The 21,854-nt window shown below is 57.4% G+C and overlaps 2 protein-coding genes across 2 annotated transcripts in view; one reads left to right on the plus strand and one right to left on the minus strand.

Annotated features, from left to right (window-relative positions):
- The window catches only part of LOC117639448 (2-hydroxyacylsphingosine 1-beta-galactosyltransferase-like), a 17,923-nt gene extending 15,409 nt beyond the window's left edge, over positions 1-2,514 (plus strand). Inside the window, exon 9 of the mRNA XM_034375114.1 lies at positions 2,485-2,514. The gene's annotated coding sequence lies outside the window, so the exon portion shown is untranslated. The remainder of the gene's footprint in view (positions 1-2,484) is intronic.
- LOC117639451 overlaps positions 1-21,537 on the minus strand; it is a 27,670-nt gene extending 6,133 nt beyond the window's left edge. Inside the window, exons 1-2 of the mRNA XM_034375117.1 lie at positions 21,158-21,537; positions 1,973-2,030 (exon numbers count right to left, since the gene is read on the minus strand). Of these exons, the coding sequence (XP_034231008.1) occupies positions 1,973-2,030; positions 21,158-21,203 (104 nt within the window). The 5' untranslated portion in view covers positions 21,204-21,537. The remainder of the gene's footprint in view (positions 1-1,972; positions 2,031-21,157) is intronic.
- Between the last annotated feature and the right edge of the window lie 317 nt (positions 21,538-21,854).

Consider the following 21,854-nt stretch of genomic DNA (forward strand, 5'->3'; position numbering starts at 1 on the left):
CATATTACCACCCATATCACGCGCCGCCATCTTTCCCCTAGAAACGCGCGATTCGAGAGTAACCTCCAATCGACTAATCGATTCGCGGCGGTTCGCGCGGCGTCTCGCTCCCCACAGTGGCTGCGCTGGCTGCGCTTGAGACTGTCCGCGTGCGGCGCCGCCCCCGCCGAGGCTACATAAATTGAGAGGCCGCGACACCGACGGCGAGTACTTAGAGTCAGCTGTCCATGCAATAGGCTGATTCCGAACTAGGCTCGTCGCTCTGTCTCTCTCGCGGGGATGAGAGAGAGAGAGAGAGAGAGAGAGAGAGAGAGAGAGAGAGAGAGAGAGAGAGAGAGAGAGAGAGAGAGGGAGAGAGAGCAATAAAGCATGACTGCCCGTTTGTATTTCCGCCCGTCGTAAGGCGAGGCGCGTGCGAGCACATGTGTCCGGGTGCAGCCAATGAGAACGTCTCCTTCGCGTACCTCAGGGCGGCAGCCTGGCGGCAGCTGCACGCGACATCGGGGGCAAGGCGCGTGTCGCCATGGCCGCGGCGGTAACGGCGTCGACTTCCAAACAACTTGACTCAGGTTCGAGCCCGGTGGCCGCCGGTGCCCAACCTTCGTTTTTCTTTGGCCTTTCACGATGGCGACGAAGCCTCCGTTTATGGCCAAAATCACTCAGCCCTGGCATTGGTTCCATCTTCGGAGGGGACGCTCCGCCGTAAACGTGAGAACGCCGTCTTCCTTGAGTTTGACCGCGGTTGTTGGGTGCCAACCGCGCCACTGGAACCACCCTCCATTTTTGGCGTGCTTTTCCCCTCGTCTGTCTTCTGTCTGTCTGTTTCTTTCTCTCGGCCGGGCCCACCCTGCTTTGCATGATAGGCTGCGGTCCCGATCCCATGAGATACGCGACCGGAGATGTTTATTCGCCAACAGAAGCTCTGCAGGCTGCTGCCGAACGGGCGCCTCTCCTCTCTCTCTCTCTCTCTCTCTCTCTCTCTCTCTCTCTTCTCTCTCTCTCTTCTCTCTCTCTCTCTCTCTCGCACTCGCGGGGCGTTGCCGTAGGGGTGCGAGAGAGACAGACCCCCGTTCGGAATGTTGATCGAGCCAACTTGAGCTCTGCCCGTGTCCGTCCGTCTCGGCGGTGCCAGTGGTGCCAACCTCCCGACGCGTGCCGCACCGATTTATGTGAACGATGTACCAGTGTAGCGCACATGCCTTTCGAGTTTCGATATTCAATTCCCCGCCTCGACGCGCAGGATTAGCTCTGCCAATCCGACAAGTGCACGCTCATAAAATTCAAGACAGTATTGTAAGTTTTAGTTTCTTTTTTTAAGGACGCCGATACTGCCTAGGCAATTTTCTAGGACGGTCAAACTCAACTCAACTAGCCTTCTTTTGCTGTGCGATAATACGTGACTATGCCAACTCGACCTGGCCACTGCACTATACTGCAGGATATGCTCAAGCACAACAACAACAACAACACCCACGCCACCAACAGGGTGGGGCCTAAACGCACGGGTCTCGGAAACAACAGCTCACGGCGCGGACGTGCCGCATAAGCACATCATCCTGCTGACCTAACGCCGCCCCGTCTCTCTCGCAGGCCGGCAGCGCGAGGGTGCGCGAGAGAGACAGATTGGGCGAACGTTCGGAACGGTCTGCCTGGCCTGGCGGAACGCGGCGACGCGAGGCGACACCGCCTGCTAGGCTAAATTGATTGGGGTCCCGCGGTATGGGACCTGCAAGGAGAAAACGTACAGTCGCGGAAAAGTCACCGCCTGTGAAATATGCCCCTGCTCGCCGCCGTTGCCGCCCTGAGCGATGACGCGCTGCGATGACAACACCCCACTGGAAAACGAAGCCGTTTGCGCTGTTCGTCTCCACGGGATTAACCCCCACGCACCTACACTCGCACAAGATGGCGGGAAACCACTTGGAAACCTCGCCTGCTCGACAAATCGGTTAGCCAGCCGAGGTCGCCTTACCTGTGCTCCGGGTTCCATCGATGCTCGCCAGAGGACGCTCCCAGCAGCAGCACGAGTCCTGCGCAGAGAAAACGGCACGTCAAAACCATCCATTTTCGGAAACATACGTCTCCGTTCGGCGTTTCCAACTGTCATTTTAATGTTGTTTTTTTTTGTCGCCACCACGAAGGAGTAGGCGAGGAGAGGCAGATAAATTTGGCGCCAAATTGCATAACTCATCGCCGGGCGACTGGCGATAATAAAATCCGAGGCACCTGGCGCGATAAAGCCCCCATCATTGCCTATTATTCAATCCGGCGAGCGAGAGGCGAAATGAGCGCCGTAGTCTCTCTCGCGCCGCCGCGGCAGAGGCGACGCTCCGTCGCTCCGTCTCTGTCGTCCGGGCCGCGCGGACGACGCGGACCTCGACGGCGACCGATGAAATGAGCCGCACTGTTAATTGGCGGGCTTGTTCTACGGCAGCAAAGCTTTATCGACGGACAGTAAACAGTGGTGTCGCCGGGATGCATCAGGTGTGTGTGTGTGTGTGTGTGTGTGTGTGTGTGTGTGTGTGTAAAAAGGGGGAAGGGATGTATCTCGGCTTCCTTCTGCACTGTTGTCCTTTTGGCGCGAAACTGGTAGTGGTGGTTCTACCGTAGGCGATTTTTCATCCACGTCGGCGTCTCCGTTGCTGGAGGGTCCTAAGCCACCGCGTCTGGAGCGAAACAGAAACAAAACCGCGAAGGGGACACTTCCGGAAACATGTCGTCCTTTCTACACCGCTTTTTGTTTATGTTATATGCGTGCTTTTTCTTCCAGTGGCGTCGGTCCGACCGGCCGATCGGCCCACGGCTGCCAAATTAATTAAAGACACGCGCGCGGATTCGGCAGCGATCCTGCATTATGGGGTCCGCTGTCTCTCTCGCCCTCGCGGGGCGTTCCCTTCGGGAGCGAGAGAGACAGACAAAGCTGCTGAAGGACCTCCGTGCTACCTCGGCCCGGCCCGGCCGCCCGCCCGGCCGGAGTAAAACTTAAAACTCCCCTTTCTCTGCTTGTCTAACGCGACATAACGGCCTGGACCGGCGTCTTTGTGCAAGTACGTACTTACACCGGAAACCCGACACACGGCCCGACGGGCTGGCTGCCTGGCTGGCTGCCTGGCTGGCCGCCTGGCTGGCGGCAAACAGGGAGGCAAACACTGACGGCGGCCATCCATCGGGCAGCCGGGCAGCCCGAGCTGGCAGCACCATGCATGGCGGCACCTTTACGAGCACACCGGGAATTTTTCACCGCCGTCTCCGCCGTCTCCCCGCACACGGACTGACTGACGGACGCCGAGTGCGGCAAGCAGAAGACGCGGACTTCCCCGTGGCTTTTAAGGCTTTATGTGGCGTTCAAAGTCCACGCCGAGCGCCCCTAGCGCCGCCACAGGCCTAGCCTGCAGGCTGTCTCTCTCCACAACCCCAAGTGCGAGAGAGACAGTCCGCTGGACGCAGAGCGACGCAGGGCGTGTCGCCAGGTACGCGGGCATCAGCATACCAGTGTAGGGGCAGCCCGAACCCTCTCGAAGGGGGGTCCGTCTGGGGCCTGGCTGGCCTGGCTGGCTGCGTCCGAGGCGCTCGACGTGGACCCAACTCATTGACACGAGGGCCTGGACGACCTGGAGGCCTGGAGGAAGGCGGCCAACGCCCTGCCGCGCGCTTCGGAGGCAGTGCCGGTGCGCTACGGACGTGGGGGCGATCCCTCGAGTTCGATAAGCGGAGGGCCAGGGGAGGAGTCGAACCGCACTAAAATCTCGTCAACCACCTTGACCCACATCCTCACCTCGACTGAATTTGGGTGTCGCTGGTTGTTCTTCCCTTTTCTTTACACTTTTTTTTTGGGACTTGGCGTTTGCTCGAGAGAAAAGCCTGCGCGTAAATAAGAAATTGGTGGTTGCAGGGCCGAGCCGAGCCGAGCCGTCTCGAGAGCCGGTCTGACACATGCGCTGTGCGTCGGTCGGTACACACGCCGTGCTTCAAGCGCACTCGGACCCACTCGGACCGCAGGGTTTCCGAGAGTTTCCGTCGCTCTGTCTCTCTCGCACTCGTGGGGCGTTCCAATGGGTGCGAGAGAGACAGAAGACGACTCTCGGAGTCAGGCTGCCGGTCGCCGACACTGGTAGACACGAGTCGCCGCGCCGGCCGCAGCCCTTGACATGAGAGTCCCAGGGGACTGGCCGAAAAGGCTTTCAGCCAGTCGCGAATCTCTGCATTTCAGACTTTGATCCTGTATTTTTCTCGTGAACCTAGTTACTCATAGCATGAAGGGAAGGCAGAGTTTAATTTCAAAGACATGTCAATAAAAATCGCAAAAGAAGAAATGGTTAAGAGAGCAGGCGATTGTGTGAGGGTGGGACTGCGGTGGTGGGCGTCCTAACTCAGTCTCAGCCCGTTCCCGACATGTAGTACAACCTGTACCGCCAGAGCGCTGCAAAAAACAACAACTCTTCAGCTAAATCAGCAGCGACCCACCGCATTCCCCCGTTTGCCTGTCACTCTGGCGTGTTTACTGCACGTCGCCGAAAATTTCGCACCGCCGCAGTTCAAGGTCACGCCAAGGCCGCGCCTCGCGGCACAGAGCGCCAAGTCGGCCACAACGGGCCGCCGCGAATCCGCCAAACAGCCCCGCCGAGAAAGCACTGGCCAGCAACAGCAGCGGTCCGAGAGAGAGGCAAAGAAAGACGCGAGTGAATGGACACGGAAACTGATTCATGCGCGCGGGCGCTCCCCCGGCCTCTCTCTCTCTCTCTCTCTCTCTCTCCTCTCTCTCTCTCTCTCTCTCTCTCTCTCTCTCGGCCAAAAGGCGCGCCAAGGAGATCGCTTTTCGAATACTGCCTCGACGGAAGTGGCGCCGTCGCGATGTTAGTTACAGCCCTCACCGCAGGGTGGCGCCTCCGTCGCCAACAAGGTATTTTCAGTTGCCGTCCGCAAGCAGCACGCGAGGGGTGCCACTGGTGCGGCCGGCGGGTGGTCCACTGGTCCACGGAGGGGTCTGACATGACTCAGTATGACTCAGTACGGTGGCGACTTCTTGATATCGGCTCGGATATCGACGCCAAAAGAAACGGCGGGATGTAAACGAGTTTCAAACACGAGGCATGCCTCATGCAGTTATTGCGTTCAGTTTTTCCGTGCGGTGTGACTTTGTCCAACTTTTTCCATTTTTCCCCCCTCTTTTACGACTTGGCCCTAAAACGGCCGCCCCAGGTACCACTTGTTTTCCAAAACTGGAAAGTTGGTAAGTAACGAGCGACGATAAGCTGCTCGTCGTTACCCACGCGCCGTTTCACCGAGCAGCGCGGCGCACTCAGAAGCGGGCGGATATTTTTCAAGCCGCTCCAGGATACGCGGCGGGCGCTCCGCCAAGGAGGCCTAAGCCGACGTGCATCGCCCGGCCGCCCGTCTGTCTGTCTGTCCGTCCGTCCGTCTGTCGATCACGTCCACCCCTTCGCCACACTGCTCTATCAGATACCTTATCACATTCCGCTGAACGAACAATACGTGGCAGCGGCAAGGGCGGCGTGGAGTGGAGCCGACGCCAGTATAGCGCATTCACGCCACAGATTTCCAGCCGCAGTCGTTGCCGCACCCACGTCCGTCTGGCCGGCAAATTTAGCGGTGCAAACCGGGGCACCACCGGGGACAGCAGGCCGCGTCCGAACAGGCCGTCTCCAACGGGGCGTGGCCTAAGGGTGCGAGAGAGACAGAGCGGCGCGTTTGGACCCGGCCTTGCAGTGGGGTCCCGAAATGCGTCCGAGCTCAGCGCGTGCTCTCGGCTTGTGTTTTCGTAAAGAGTGAGGCCATTGTTTTTGCGCGGCACCCCGCGGCGAGCGCGCATGCATGCACCCGGTGCAGTGCAGCCACGCTGCAGCCACGGTGCAGCCACACTGGGGAGGCACACAGTGGGCCAGAAGACCGGTGGAGGCGGCCAAAACTCTAGACGCGTTTTGAGCCCCAGAGTCACTCAGCAGGACTCGAACCGAACGTGTGACCCCACCAATGGATTGCTCTCCCAACGAGGAATCCATTGGTGGGGTCACACGCTCGGTTCGAGGCCCATTTAGCGACTCTGCAGCTCAAAACGCGTCTAGCGTTTTGGCCGCCTCCACCGGTCTTCTGGCCCACTGTGAGGCAGCGGCCTGGCGGCTGCGCCACAGTTCGGAAAATCGGACTCCTAAATCGCATCGTCGTCTCACTCACTCGCCGCCTTCATGTCCGTCCATGACGGCCACCGCCTCCACCACGCTAACGGAGTGCAAGACGACGGACCGCCGCGGAGGCAGGCCATGTCCAGAAGAAGAAGGAGAAGAAGAAAATGTTGTCCCACTTTCAGCTTTTCGAACGCAAATTATTGCACAACGCGTACATAACTTGTCAAACATACCAGAGGTTCTCTTTACACTCAGCTCTCAGTCATAAAAAATTATGAAAATTCAGACCGGCTTCGTCAGACTTGGCGGCGAGATATCACGGGTGACCTACATCCAAATGGGATTTGAAAGAGCTGCCGTAATGCGCCCTCTCTATTGTCGAATTCATTTCATCTCAAATCAGGGACGCCTTGGACAATTGGGGGCATTTACCACGCGCTCCCCTCCCCGTTCCCCCTCCCCCCGGACAGGCCGCGGGCGACAGCGCTTTGGGTAAATGGAGTCTAATTATGGAGAACCCCTCGAAGTGTTGATGAGGTCACCGCCTCGGTGCCTCAGTGCAGTGCTTCCTTGTCGGCTTCTATTTAGTCCCACAAAGCAACTCTCTTTAGCGCTCCCAGTCCTCATCCCCCATTTTTCCCGCTACCAGTGTGTGGTACGTAGCTGCACGATACGTACTCAGTGCATGCAACGCCCCCCCCCCCCAAAAAAAAAAAAAAAAAAAAATTAATGTTTACATTGATACTATTTTTTTTAGGAGAACGGCGTACATGTTGAGCTTGGCTTGGCGGATCTAGTCATCAAGGTTGAAAATGCCCCATGATACTACAATGTATTACCACTTTACCTGACGATAATAACATTGAACGCAAGGCCGGGCCAGTCGGTGGCTGGTATAGTTATAAGGGAGTGGCTGCCGCTCAAAATCGCTGCAAGAATTACGACCCCCTCTCCCCTCGGCCCTCTGGCTCACGCGCTGACAGTTCACACGTAAATCATGGCAGCACCCAATGCACGGCCCCGCAGTGCACTGGCGCTGCACTGGCCGAGCGGGACAGGTGGGCGCGGGGCTTCAAACGCACGCCCGAGAGAAATCTACCTCTTTCCGATCCGTATCACCGCGAGGAGTGTTCGTGGTATTCAATAATTCGACGCAAAGCGCAGATGAGTCGGTGCACGCCGCCCAGCCTCCCACACGACACCGAGTCAAGTGATTCTCCCAGACTTTCTTTCTGGGAAAAACGAGAAAGGCGGGCTCGTTGAAACAGAAAGGGCTTAGCTCGTTTGTTATTGACTTGGAGGATCGAAAATAATTTGCTTTCCAGCTTTCCCGGGCAGAGACTCGACCCGCTGGTCACCTTGTCCGGGCCTCGTGTCGGACTTGGTTTCGGAGGGCCGTGCGAGCTTCGCCTCCGAGCCGCGGCATGTCGGGGCGCTGCGGTCGTCACTCACCGCCGCTCTGTCTCTGTCGCACTCATGAGGTTCTCCACGTTGGTGCGAGAGAGACAGAGTGACAAACCGAATCGCTCGGCAGGTGACATGAGGCCCTCTGGGCGGCTTTCGGCGGGGCGTGTCTGTCTTTCCAAGACTACGGGGCGGGGCGGGGTGAGGCGGGGCGGGGCGGGGTGGTCCACACAGGTCCACGCAGTTCCTTTCCAATTAAAATCGCCCTGAGACAGCACACTGCACTGTGTGAAAAAATCACAGTAAATCCTGTAGTGATTAGTACAGCGGTCACTGTAGTTCAGAGTACAGGATTTACTGTACTTTTTTAACAGGATCTACTGTACTTTCTACGGGATTTACTGTACCACAGGAGTGGAGTACGGAATATCCTGTACCAGGTACAGTAGATACTGTAGCCAGGCACGGTAAATCCTGTGTTCTGAACTACAGTAAATCCCGGCAAAAAAAATAACGGGATTCACTGTGGTTTTTTCGCACAGTGTGGACAAGCTGCTGCACTTACCTGGCAAAAGGGCAACAGGTGACTTCGCCCGACGAGTTGAACCGATTCCCACTCAGGAAGGCCGCGCACCAAACAACAACAACAAGTGGATCGTGATTATGACTGATCATTATTTGCCGAGCGTGCATCCTGGTGCATTTTCTTTTTAACCGTCACGACGCCACTTCATTGATTGATTGACTGACTGACGGCCGCGAGCGTGGCGCCCGCTTATCGGTGTGATAACGGAAACAACTAGAGGTGTGACTTTGGAAAAAAAAATACAACAGGAAAAAGGGGAAAAGAGGGAGGAATATTTCAAAGAAATTTTCAGCTAAAAGCTAAGTCCAAGCCCAGAAATTCGAAAATTCAGTACCTACGAGCTTGTTTAGTGGGTTCCTTTCACTTCACAGGTAGATTTGTTTATTCAGTTATTAAAATCCCCGACTGTTTTTAATCCAGTTGTCGGGGGCGTTAACGCTCCGCCGAGGACGTATCCGTCTATTGTCCAGGCGAGACTAGCAGACCACGCGGGTAGCAGTGCAGCAGCCAGCCACCCCATTATATTGTAATCAGGGAGGGAGTAGTGGGAACTCTCAAATCTATGAATAATGTCTTCATTCGTGTGTAATTGTCGGGGCTTGCGAGGCGATGGGGCCACAAATTCGAAAGGGGGCTTCGACGACGCGGGCGGGAGGGCCAGCAGTCTGCAAAGACCTCAGCCTGCGTTTCTCAAACAATCAAGCAGGCAAGACCTGTGCAAAAAAATAAGTAAATTTTCGAAAAAAAAATAATTTAGCGACTTTTGGATTGCTACCTAATCAAACCTCTGACAGCGTAGCATCCTCCAGCCGGGCCGAGGCGGGCCAAGCCATTAGGCACGTTGGTTGGCCACACTGCGAAATCCTCGCACGGTGCCGCCACTGCTTTTCGGGCGCCGATAATGAGCCCATTGGCAGTGTGGGCGCGGAGCCGGACGTCGCGGATCCACTTCGGCCGCACTTCGTCCACGCGGCGAAGCGACGCCACGCCACCGCGCGCTATTCACGCAAACAACACTAATTAATCGAGCTCAATTTAAAAATGCCGTCTCTCATAATTTCTAGACTGATTAATTGTACAAACTGATGCTTTCTTTCCGATAAACTATTGGCGCGGTGTCGCCGCTGCCACTACTGCCAACTTCAGCGAGCCAAAAAAACGTCCGTTTTAAGGCAAACTTGTATGTGCCTCGCGGCGCGCGCCGCGGCCCACCCGCTGAATCCAAACGAGGCACCCACGGCCGCCAACGCCTAGGCGAGGAAAAATAAGCGAGTGCGACTTTTGAGCGAGCAGGAAAGACAGAGAAGCCCAGGGCGACAGCACACTGTGAAAACGTTGGTCTTTCTTTCGATGGAAAATTCTTTGGACACCTGTTGATGCAAGGGATCAGTACGAGCGAGTTTCCATGAAAATTTTGTAGATTTGAGACGAAATTGCCATCAGTTTCCTTGTCATGGCCTTGAAGTGACTTTTACAGTGCAGGCGGCCGTTAGCCCAGCACGTGTACGAGGCGGGGCGGCGGCCACCGGGAACGCAACACTGATAGTGCCCCACCACCTCGATGGTTTGGTCGGTTAGTAATTAGAGAGGCAGCAGGCCGGGTTGAAAGGTTATCATCCAGGTCTACTTTATCTAGGGCCTCGCCGGGCCTTGTCATTCCCTAAATCAATTGGTGTGCTTCGTTCGACCCCCGCCAAGACGGCCAAGAGCTGCCCGCGCTGCTGGAGAGAGGGCCGCCTAGGCCGTTTCATTTCGATCCATCTCGAGAAACCTCGGGGAAAGGCAGAACCTTCGATGCGATTTACTAGACGTGTCACTACACCGTGTCACTACACCGTGTCACTACAACGTGTCACTACACCGTGTCACTACACCGTGTCACTACACCGTGTCACTACACCGTGTCACTACATCGTGTCACTACACGTGTCACTACACCGTGTCACTACACGGCACTACAGTGTCACTACACCGTGTCACTACACCGTGTCACTACACCGTGTCACTACACCGTGTCACTACACCGTGTCACTACACCGTGTCACTACACCGTGTCACTACACCGTGTCACTACACCGTGTCACTACACCGTGTCACTACACCGTGTCACTACACCGTGTCACTAGAGCAGTGGGTCGCCAAGGCCGCGTCTTAATCACGCCGTTAAGACCGGGGCGTAAAACGGCACGCTCATTTAGATGCGGCGCCGCGATGCGTCGAGTGTTTACTTTACTCGATGCAGACGTTGTCCAGCAGTCCTGTCCAGCTGTCCAGCGTGCCTTACGAGGCAGACTGGGTATCTCTGCCGCGGTCTGAGTGAGTGAGAAACGCCGGACGCACCACTGCGAATTCCAAAGGCGGCGGCGGCGGTAAAAAACACTTTCAACATCAATTTAGCTTTTTATTCATTTTTTTCCCAAGGAAAACCTCTTAAAAATGCAGTCTTTTCCCTTTGAGACGTGGCGGCGCTTTGCCGCGGCGCCCCGCTGGGGTCGCGGCCGTTCCGTCACAATTATTTGTTTTTTATCGCGCGGCCCACAGGGCCCGCACCGCGGCAGGAATCCGAATGTCAATGTGTGGCCGCCGCCATGCGGTGCCGCCGCCACCGGATTCACATTCGGAGACACTAGGAAGGTGCCGCAAAAAAAAAAAATCTGTTTTTTTTTTTGTTGCGAAAATTGAGGTGTGCGCTCTGCCTCTCTCGCACCCATGCGAACGGGCCGCCCAACTGTGAGTGGGAGGGAGACAGCGACGCCCCTTTCACGAGGCCCGTCACTCGCTTCCTTTATTTACTCGCTCCCTTTCCCGGCCCATAAACAAGCCGGCTGACTCGGTAATAGAGTCCCCGTGATTTACTGTAATAAACGGCGCGCTATTTGGCCGCGCCGGCCGTGCAACACTGCACTGTAAAATTGCACACACCGCCCCGCACCGCTCCGGCCGGTTTTTGGCACGCGCCTGCGCTGCAGTGTGCGTGCTGGCGCGGCGCTTCACTTTAAATTAACTCATTTTGCCGCCAAATTGGCCAGTCATCGCGGGCAACACAAAGCAGACAGACGGACGGACAGAAAGGGGCGCAGGGTCACTCCTCAATCGCGGAGTGAGCCAAGACCGTCCCGCGAGTGCGAGAGAGACAGAGCGAGGACGCGCCGCGCGGCGTCCCTCCCCCTGACAAGGTCTTGCCCTTCTATGACGTCACCGCTTCCTGGAATTGAATTTTCATTTTTCTATCTTCCTGACGCCTCACTCTGCTGCAGTGTTCCCGCGGCGGCGCGCGAATCCTCTCACCCCGTGCGCACGCCGAGAGAGTCGTCATCGTCGTGGGGCTTTACTGCCAGCGCCACGCCCCGGCCACGCCGCGGCCACGCCCCCCCACTCCTCGCGCACTCACTCACAGTGCAGTGGGTGAGACAATGCGCCGCAATGCGCGCCAGCCCGGCGACTTTTGGGCCGGCCGTCTACGGATCCAACCCTTTTCCAGAAAACACAACAACAACAACAATAACAACAACAACACAACGACAACAACAACAACAACAACAACAACAAAAAGTGCGAAGGGCCGGACGACTCCTCCTTCACACACCACAGACTGGGGGCCGTATATAAATCTCTGGAAGGTGTCCCCGCTGCACCGGGCGGGGCGGGGCGGGGCGGGGCGGGGCGGGGCGTCCCCGCGGGGCCCTTCCTCGTCCGCCCGTCCACCTACGCGCCCACGAGGCCCCCTTACTACATGATTATAATATGGAACAATGCGAGAACGTACAAATCGTTCCGGAACCATTTTCATGCTTTCGGGGAAGCGACGCGGGCTGCAGCGCACACCACACTGTAGGGCTCCACACTGCGAGTGCTGGTCGGCCCCACGGTTAGTCCGCCCACCGCCGTGGCCGCCGGCGTGGTCACGTCACCCTCCGCGAGCCCTTGCGACCGCAATGGACTTTCCGTTTCGATATCTCGCGGCTTCGCCGACACGACACTCAGTTCGACATGACTCATCGTTCACTCTTATTTTCTTTTTCTTCCTTCTCTTCTCGTTTTCCGTTTTAGTCCGTGCGTGCGCGACGCCAAACCGCGGCGTTCTCATCGGGGGAGAGAGAGAAAGAGAGAGATTCGATGCTCGGTGATGAATCGGCCAATTAGTGGGTCGGGACTCCGCGGGTCGCCGGATTAGGAGTGTTAGGTTGCCACCCGGCGGGCCGGCGGCGGGTGCCGCTCCGGGTAGGGTTGCCACCCACAGCACGCCGCTTCCGCTGCATCCGCCGCCTTTCCAGCGTCGCGGCCAATTTATAGTGGAGGTGAGACTGCGGGCAGGCAGGGCTGGCGGCCAAAGTCACCACATTTTTCCGTTTTTATAGTGTAAACACTCACGCGGCTCAGAGTGACAGTGTTCTTGGCGCCGGCCGGGGGGCACCAAACGCTCTCGCCGGAGAGCCAGTAAAGTTTCTATGGTTTCTATTAGTTGTTTATGGAATCCATAATCCGCTCCGCCATTTGACACGACGAGCGGCGCCAGCCGCGTGGCCTCATGGTTCTAGAAACTCCCAGAAACGCTCTCTGATCCGCGCAATCAATAACAAAACAGAACTGTTCGTTCTGTGACACGCCCATTTTTGGCGCCTCCAGCGAGTTTTACAATGACGGACGCAGCAAGTGGCGTAAGGAAGGCGGCAACGGCGGCCGGTCTGTGTGTGTCCCGAGTCGATATACCTAAGGGCCCAAACCGCACATCCACCCATTTAAACGGTGGGCGCGGCCGACCGCAGCACGCCGTCCTACAGGCCTAGGCTTCGAACCAATATATGTCTTCGTTGCACGTAGTGAGGGGGAGGGGGACGAAAAATATACGAGGGGGGGGGGGGGTTATGCCCCGGTTCGCCTGCACGGCCTGCATAAACGGGCGCTATGAAACACCCCGAGTGTCGCCTTGCCCGATCTCTCAAAGTTCGTCGTCAAAGTCAACACCGTAAATCGGGCCCGCGGACATCGGTCGGTCGACTTGCACAAACTGCGACACGCCGCCGGGGCCCGCCGCTATGCTGCGTCGCGCTGTCTCTCTCGCGTGCTCGCGGAGCGCCCCGTGAGTGCGAGAGAGACAGCGCGACGACTGCCTGCACTGACTGGCTCGCGCACGTGCCCGGGGACTGTCCGTCGTTTTGCTCCTTTCGTTTCACATGCAGTGTGCAATAAGGCGGATTTGATTCTCGCTAGTCCCCACCTCGATGGGCGACTGCAGCCCGCCGCGCCACCCCGTGGAGCGCTCCCCCCCCCCCCCCCTCTCTGTTAGTGCCGCGCCCTGAGAGTGCCCGACGCCACGACGACGAGACGACGTCTCTACGGCCAAATAAATGCCATATTTCGAGTTTTATCCCCGGCAAGTGAAGAGGCCGGGACGCCTCCGCCACGAAACGGCGGTGCGGTCCGAGCGCCGCGCCGAGACAGCTAGAAATAGTGCAGGGAAGTCCCAAGGCGGAAATCCAAAAGACGTAAAACTGAAAAGAGTAAGCAATCGGAGAGGACGAGGAAGCGGCGCGCTTTGCGGCCGTCCCAAGGCGACTCCAGCGATGTCTCTGTCTCTCTCGCACCCCCGCGGAACGCCCGCGGAACGCCCGCGGAACGCCCGCGGAACGCCCGCGGAACGCCCGCGGAACGCCCGCGGAACGCCCGCGGAACGCCCGCGGAACGCCCGCGGAACGCCCGCGGAACGCCCGCGGAACGCCCGCGGAACGCCGCGGAACGCCCGCGGAACGCCGCGAACGCCCGCGGAACGCCCGCGGAACGCCCGCGGAACGCCCGCGGAACGCCCGCGGAACGCCCGCGGAACGCCCAACAAGCGTGCGGGAGCGACAGAGCACGGTCCGGCTGTTGCAGTCGTCAACGGCCAATCAAATTTTCACACTCGACGAGACGGACCACAGTGTGGCCACACCTAGCGCGCTACTCTGGGGCGCGCCTCTGCAAAATATGCAAATTTCATGTTCACTTTTTTCCCCCCGCGATAACCTTGTGTAGGCCCACCAGCCGGCCCGAAAACGTTCCCAGAGAGCCCCGCGGCCTGCCCGGATTGCAACGAGAGAGACGGAGAGAGACAGAAGAGAGAGACGTTAGGCCCGGTCGGCAGGGCGGCCAGGGAATGCCTTGGGCAAGCGCCGGCTCTCTGATGTATGGGGACGGTGTGTCGGGATGGACAATGTGGACAATGAGGAGGAACAGTCGGGCCCAAAACGGCTGCCTGGAACCTGGAGTCTAGAAGCACTGCTGGAAGCGGCGCCAGGCCCACCTCGGAAAAATTATCGAAAAAATAAAATTGAAATGGAAGAAAATGAGTGGGGTTGCAAACAAGTTGCCAATCAATTTACAAAGTTGTAAACAGTAGGAGATTTGAATTTTTTTTGACAAGTTTTTTTTTATTTTGCACTTTTTGGGACACGAGGCGGTTCTAAATCAAATTCCATGGCAGCGGGGAGGCACAACGCCATAGATCGGAGCGCAGTGCTTGGACCGAACGAACGCGTCTCGAATGAAAAGAGACGCCATGGCGGGTCTTTGGCCGACAAGTAAACACTCCACATCTCCCTCCCTCTCTCTCTCCCTCCTTTCTCCCTCTCACACAGGCACGCACACAGAGCCCTAGACACACCTTTCCTTTTTTTTAAAAAAAAAAAGAAAAACAAAAACAAATTACAGAGTGAAGTGCGCGCGGAAGGGGAATCCGCACACCTGCGCGACGAGTAAAATTTTTTTCTCAGACCGCGACAGAAACTGAAACTGACTCGTTCAGGGTCAAGGCCGCCGCGGCTTAAAGTGTAAATACGCCTCGCTGTGTGTGTGTGTGTGTGTGTGTGTGTGATATGCCCTTCTCTTTACACAACCGCACCACATGGCTCGTCCGGAACGAAACAAACGCGCTAACGCATTGGACCGCTCTTCCCCCCGCTGACCACTCGGACAGATGCCACACTGTTAGAGGAAAGAAAAAGCAAGGTTATTTTTTTTAAACCAAGAATTTCTGTTTGAAAAAAAAGTGAGTAAAGAAGTCTTTTTATTCTGTCATTTGGCTTCCGTGTGAGTCCTGTCGTGCTAGCCATGCGGGTGACAAGGAGACACCTGGAGTGACAAACCCCTTAGGAGTGAGAGAGAGAGAGACTGTGAAACGGCGGAGAAAGAAGCAAACGTCGAACTGGCTGACAACTTTATAATGATGTTTCTAGGCTTGATGTTGATCTCCGCTTTCGTTATGGAAAGAAGAGTTGCACCCAGAGCGTGAAATAGGTGCAGTCTTGGGTGGAGTCGCCGCGTTAGGCACGGGCTCTGTCTCTTTCTAACGCCACAAAGTGGACACCAGGGAACCACAACAAAAAATGGAATTCACCGCGCAGGTGCAATAACTGGAATGGAAACCGTGAAAAAAGAAAAAAAGGAAAACCACGTTTCGTTTTTTTTTTCGTTTTTTTTTTTTTTGGAAAATAAGACGATTAGCGCGTACATAGCGAGCCACCGCCTTGGCAGACCCAATATTTGGCGTGTGGGTTGTCGCAATTTGGCACGCACCGCTGTGGCCAGAGCCTGTTAGCGAGTGTCGTGGACGGCAACGCGAGCCACCAATTTCCAGTAGCACACACACACACACACACGAACACACACAAACGTGCGCGACGTGCGTTGACGCGCACCGTCGGGAGTTTGCGTCCAAGTCCCGGTAAATGTGCAGTTTTCGTCGCAAGCAGACGGCGGTAACGACGGCTGGGTGGTCGATGCCTCGTTCGATGCCTCGTTCGATGTCACAGCGCCGCCTCCTCGGGCGCGCGGTGCGCGGCGCACTCACGGCGACCCCCTTTACCAGCAAACACGATGCCTTGTTTGTCCCCCGCCTCGCCTTCCTCCTGGACAACGAGTACCTCACCGAGGAGCACTGCCCGGCTATGACGACGCCGCGGACGGGTTGGGCGCATCCCCTGCCAAGCCAGCCAACGATCCGCTTCCAGTGTAGCCCCAGCGCTTTCTTCCCTGTAGCCTCCACTGGAATCAAACGCTCATTTGCATAATGCGCCCTATCGGCGCATCGGCCAGCACACGGTGTGCACACCCACCCCGTGGCTGCCCCGTGGCTGAGGCGCGAGCGAGCGAGCGAGACGGAGAGAGGACCTTGCTCGGCGCTTCGGAATGTCTCTGTTCAAACAACTGGCGGTGCGTATGGCGAGCTTGGCACGGACCGATGACGGCCAGTGTGCGCGCGTGCACTCACACACACTCACACACATTGCACTCACACGAGTGGAAAGGATAGGAAAAATATCGAACGGGAATTCGACTGTTGAAGCTACCGTTCCGGACCTCGAAATAGTGCACTCGCACGGTAGGAAGGCCCCGTCGTGTGTGTGTGTGTGTGTGTGTGTGTGTGCTGTGTGCTGCAAGTCGTCAGTCGAGCCGAACTCAGTGCGAAACTGCAACGCGTGGTGTGCCTCAAGGGCGATACCGTACCGTACTCCACATCGCCTGCCAAGCGACACCTTTCCGACCGACGCAATTAGCTTTTATTCATATCACCTCTCTCTCTCTCTCTCTCTCTCTCTCTTTCCGTCTCGCGTGGTGTAGTAAACCGCGCTGCATGTGACGGGTGTACAGCGTAATGTACACTTTACCCCCGCCATTAATTACGAGAAACCAACACAAAGAAGCGGGGAGAAGTTAGTGCGACCGTCATTTGAGAATATCAATCGCTCGAAGCGTGTGTGTGTGTGTGCGTGTGTGTGTGTGTGAGAGAGAGAGAGAGAGAGAGAGAGAGAGAGAGAGAGAGAAGAGAGAGAGAGCGACGGCAATGGGGTGCGCTCGCGTTCACCGCATGGGTTGCCTGGTTGCCTACCTGCCCACGCGGGCAGGAGACGCAGACGTGCCTCTCTGTATCGGAAATACAAAATTACTGGAGCAATCTGCCGCCTGGCGCAGTGCAGTTGCGTCCCTGCTTGAGCATTCCCGGCGGCGTTCCGTCGCTCTGTCTCTCTCGCACCCACTACGACACGCCGCCACGCCCCGCGAGAGCGAGAGAGACGGAGTGACGATCTGCATGCGTAATCGCACACCGCGATGGTTTGGCTCGCTTTTCTCGCCTCGCAAACAGTGCGGCGGCAAACGCGATGATCGACAGGCCGAAGCCGATCGTGATTTAGATGGACGACATCGCCGAGTCTTCGTCGGCAATTACCGCCCAGTGTAATAGAGCAACCGAGTGAACCAAGTAATGGCGGATCGCTATCACGGGGCGCTCCCCCCCCCCCCTCTCTCTCTCTCTTCTCTCTCTCCTCTCCCCTCTCCCTCTCTCTCTCTCTCTCTCTCTCTCTCTCTCTCTCTCTCTCTCTCTCTCTCTCTCTCTCTCTCTCTCGCACCCACTCGCCCCGCGTGAGAGAGAGGGAGGGAGACGCGGGGAGCAACCGCGGAGCCGCAATACTTTTGAATGGCCGTGGTGTCCGGCTACACAAAAATCGAATTCAATTATATTATCATATCGATGGCGGGGATCGGGCGACGAAATGAGTCCGACCCCGGTCTAGACCCCGGCGGCCCTTGGCGCGGCCCGCGGCCCTGCCTCTGACGGCCAGGGTCATTGTGGGGGCGGCGGCGGGGGTCCTTGTCCTGCTAGGGGAGTCCGCAGCAGCCGCCACAGCGGAAACACTTCAAACCGGACACAATCCGAGGCAAAGCGAGGCAAAGCCAGCCGGGGTAATTAACGCATTCCACGGACGACGCGTTTTGAAAACCTAAACTTTCCCGCCGCTCCGACGCGTCTACTGTGCCCTTTGTACGCCGTGACCGGTAGGCCCGCGGTCGGTCTGGCCCTGGCCTGGCCCCTCGCGGTGGCGGGGGCGGAGGCGCGGCGGCGGGGTCCTTTAGTCGTATCACACGGAGATGCCATCATCCTTTTGTCTGGAAATCGGGCCCGTGCACGGCATCGCTGCATCACACAGTGCATCACCGCATCCACGCCGCCCGACCGCAACGAGCCTTTAATTGCTTTGTGTCCAAACAGACACGCGTGCCGACTTAAGCCCCTACGCCGTTACTTTGAAAACGTTTTTAAAATTTTTAAATTTAAACGGTGTCTTAAATTTTTTTTTTAGAAAACGAAATTGCTGTGTCGCTTACAAACCAATTTTGTTTTCTAAAAATTTCTCTAATCATTTTTTTAACAGGGCTGGCCTCTATTTAGAGCGGTCAGAGAGAGAAAGAGAGAGGGAGAGGGCGGTCATTGCGACACCTTAGTCGCCGGTGCGTCGTCCCTGGCCGTGCCGGCCGTGCCCTGCCCCTTATCGGATAACAGCAGCCGAATCATAGACAAATAGCGCCTAGTCCGGCCCGGCTAGGCCCGGCCCCCGCCGCGGCCCCCGCCGGCCAGACGGTCTCTGCTTTGTCGTCGCCAGGTCGCCAGCAGCCCAACCCTTGCCTTGCCTTCCCACTTGCCTTCCCGCTTGCGTCGAGTCTCACATTCAAGACGCGTTTTTAACGCCCACACACACACACACACACACACACACACACACACACACACAGCACACACAGACACACACACACACAGACACACAACACAACAGACAACAACACATACATACATACAGACACAACACAACATACAACACACACACATACACAACAACAACAACATACATACACAACACACACACACACAAACACCCACACATCACACAACAGACACACACACACAGACACACACACACAGCCACACAAAGACACAGACAGCAAGCACATCATACAAACACCATACAACACACACACTCTTACACACCACACACACAGACATTACTAGGACAGCAATACGCACCGCGCGAGTCGATCGGGAATAAGTGCAGAATCATTGGGCCCGCGTCCTTTTGGAGCTCGCATTCATCCCGGAAAACGGCCCAGTTCCCCTCCCTCTTTGTGTTACTACGACTCGACACACCTGAGCGAGCACGGAGATGCACGCACACGGCTCCCCCTGCATTCCGCTAAATCAGAGCCACAAACTGACAAGCTCTTTATTTCTCTCACTGTTTTTTTTTTTCTTTTTTGATCAGCGAGATTATGCTGCTGGAAAGAGCGGTTTTCACCGAAATTCTAAATTTGTTTTAGGAGACGAAGTTCGGGTTTTGAATAAAAGCGGTGCCAGCTGGTAGCTCCACTGCCCGTACTCTCGGTGCTCTCGTTACCGGCAGGGCACGGTGTTCTTAGCGCCCGTCCCGGCCTACCGGCCGCCGCCCCGCCGTGCCGTGCCGTGCCGCCACCGCCATGCGTGTCTCATTGGACGTCTCGCCGCCTCCTTATTTTACCGGCCGGTGTACAAGGCGGCCGTTGTTTCGGTTGTTACGGCCCGATCCGATCCGACGGACCGTCCGCCGCCGTCAAGCCGGCCGTCAGCCTGGCAGGCCGTCAGCCCCGCCGGCAGCCTTTGCCGCCGACGACGCCGTGGACGCCGACACCAGGTAGGGTGTTCGTGCACAGTGCAGTTTCAGACTCAGCGGCGCCGTGCGGAGACCGTCCACCCTGCCCGCCGCCGCAGGCCGCCGCACAGTGGGCCAGAAGACCGGCGCCGGCGGCCAAAATCCTAGACGCGTTTTGAGCCATGTCGCTAAACAGGGCTCGAACCGAACGTGTGACCCCACCAATGGATTCCTCGTTCGGAGAGCTATCCATTGGTGGGGTCACACGTTCGGTTCGAGTCCCATTTAGTAACTCTGGAGCTCAAAACGCGTCTGGAATTTTGGCCGCCTCCACCGGTCTTCTGGCCCACTGTGCGCTGCGCCGGACCCACCCCCGGCCACGGCCACGCCCCGCCACGCGCTCGCTCCCGTCCAGCCGCGTCCAGCCGTCACGTCACGCACCGGTCCGGTCTCGTCGGCGGATTGACACGAGTCGTCACCCCAATGTCGCCGCGTCGCCCCGGACAGCCGCACAAAGGCAGCACCAATCAGGCCGCCGCGCCGGAAGGAACACGGGGAGCGAGTACACGCCGAGAAATGTCGCCAATCCAATGCGCGCGGCCCATTTGACACGAGCGGGCAGTGATTGTTTACGAATCGGAGCAACTCCCTCGCCGCGCTGGGAAGCACCTTCAGGAAACCGCAACCGGTCTGCCACTGCTTCCTCATCCACACTCAGTGATGTTAATTCTTTCTATTTGCCCCCTGACCCTCCAGAAAACAGAATGCGGTCGGCAGCCACGGGGGGCCGCGCGCCCTGTCACACCGCTGTCACACCGCACGCGGAGCATTTACCTGATAATTATTAGTGCACAATGGCGGACCCCGGCAGTTAGCACCGGCAAGGGGGATGCTGCCACATGCACGCGGTTGGGTCGGTCGAGACGCAAATGCATAAAAAGCCGGCGCGAAGCGACAGCACTCGCGTCCGAAACTTATTGCCAGTGCTTCAAGCCTGAGTCGCTCGAGCTAGCTGGCGCGAAGCAGGCTGAAAACTGACACAGAAGCCGAAGCGAAACTGCACTGCAGCCTCCACTGACAGTGACGACATGCCCGGCAGCAAAACCTGAGGAATTCCTGCATTCGACTCGTTTTCGCTTGGGATCTGGGTTTTGAATAACAGCAAAAAACAAATAACTAAAGTCCGCCCTTGCCAAGCCGCCCACCCACGGGGGTCGGGTCCTCCCCCTGAGGTGCTTTGAGGCATCGCTGCCGATGAGGAGTCATTTGGCGCCACCCCGTCTTCGGCTCGGGTATCTTCGGGACCAGGTAGGGCTGGCCGGAGCTGCCCTAATCCAACTGTTTGCCTTCCAAATCAGGCATGAAATCAGGCGGGAACAACAACAACAAGAGAGGCCCGCAGAGACAGACGGCAGAGGGGAGGGACGGCGGACACCGTCCCTACGATGCTTACCCCCAGGGAGACGATGTTCGAGAGCTCCATGAGGCACGTCTTTCCAATATTTTTTCAGTATTTCTTCCAGTATTTCTTCGCATTTTACAATATTTGATGTTTTGAAACTTGTTCTTCTAATGTTTTGGCGTTAACTTACCTGAGGCAGCCAGCAGCAGGCAGTTAAGGCCCGTCAGCGACGCCATGACTCGGCGAATCCGCTTGTCCTTTTATATCCACATGCGATGGTCGGCGGTGGAGAGACCGGCCTATCGGGGCCCGGCGCCGGCAGCCCCGGCAGATGGCACTTTGTCACACCCGACGAAAACGAAATCCACATCCATTTGCGCGCCTCGCTCGTCACTTTCCGCGCACCACTCTCAACGATTCCTCCTGCTTTGTCACGTCGATGGGCTGTGCTCTCCAGGGGAAGGCTGTCACTGATCGAGGCACTCACTCACACACGCACGCGAGCTCGAGCACGCCGGGTATTCCACGCGGGCCGCGGAGCGTCCCCTACGAACCGTGTGCCGCCGCGGTCTTGAGCGGACTGGACGCCGACGGCCGGGCCGACGCGCACGCCCTGGCGGCGGCGGGCGCGCGGGCACGGCAGCAGCCATCTTGGGCAGGCCCGGGTGGCTGCGGCCGCGCTAGACCACCAGCTCCAGCAGTGGCCACTCCAACCCCTCCAAGGCTCTGCCTCTTTCACACCTGGCCGGAGTGGCGTCTGGGTCTGGCGTCTGCGCCCTGGCCTCACACCTGCATGGCACAGAGGGGGGCGACCGCCTGGCCACCGCCACTCAGCGATTCCAGGGATGAGGGTGCTGCACTGTATACGAAACAATCGAGGTACTCGA

The sequence above is a fragment of the Thrips palmi genome, unplaced genomic scaffold (genome assembly GCF_012932325.1).
Source record: "Thrips palmi isolate BJ-2018 unplaced genomic scaffold, TpBJ-2018v1 HiC_scaffold_11, whole genome shotgun sequence".
NCBI lineage: Eukaryota > Metazoa > Arthropoda > Insecta > Thysanoptera > Thripidae > Thrips > Thrips palmi.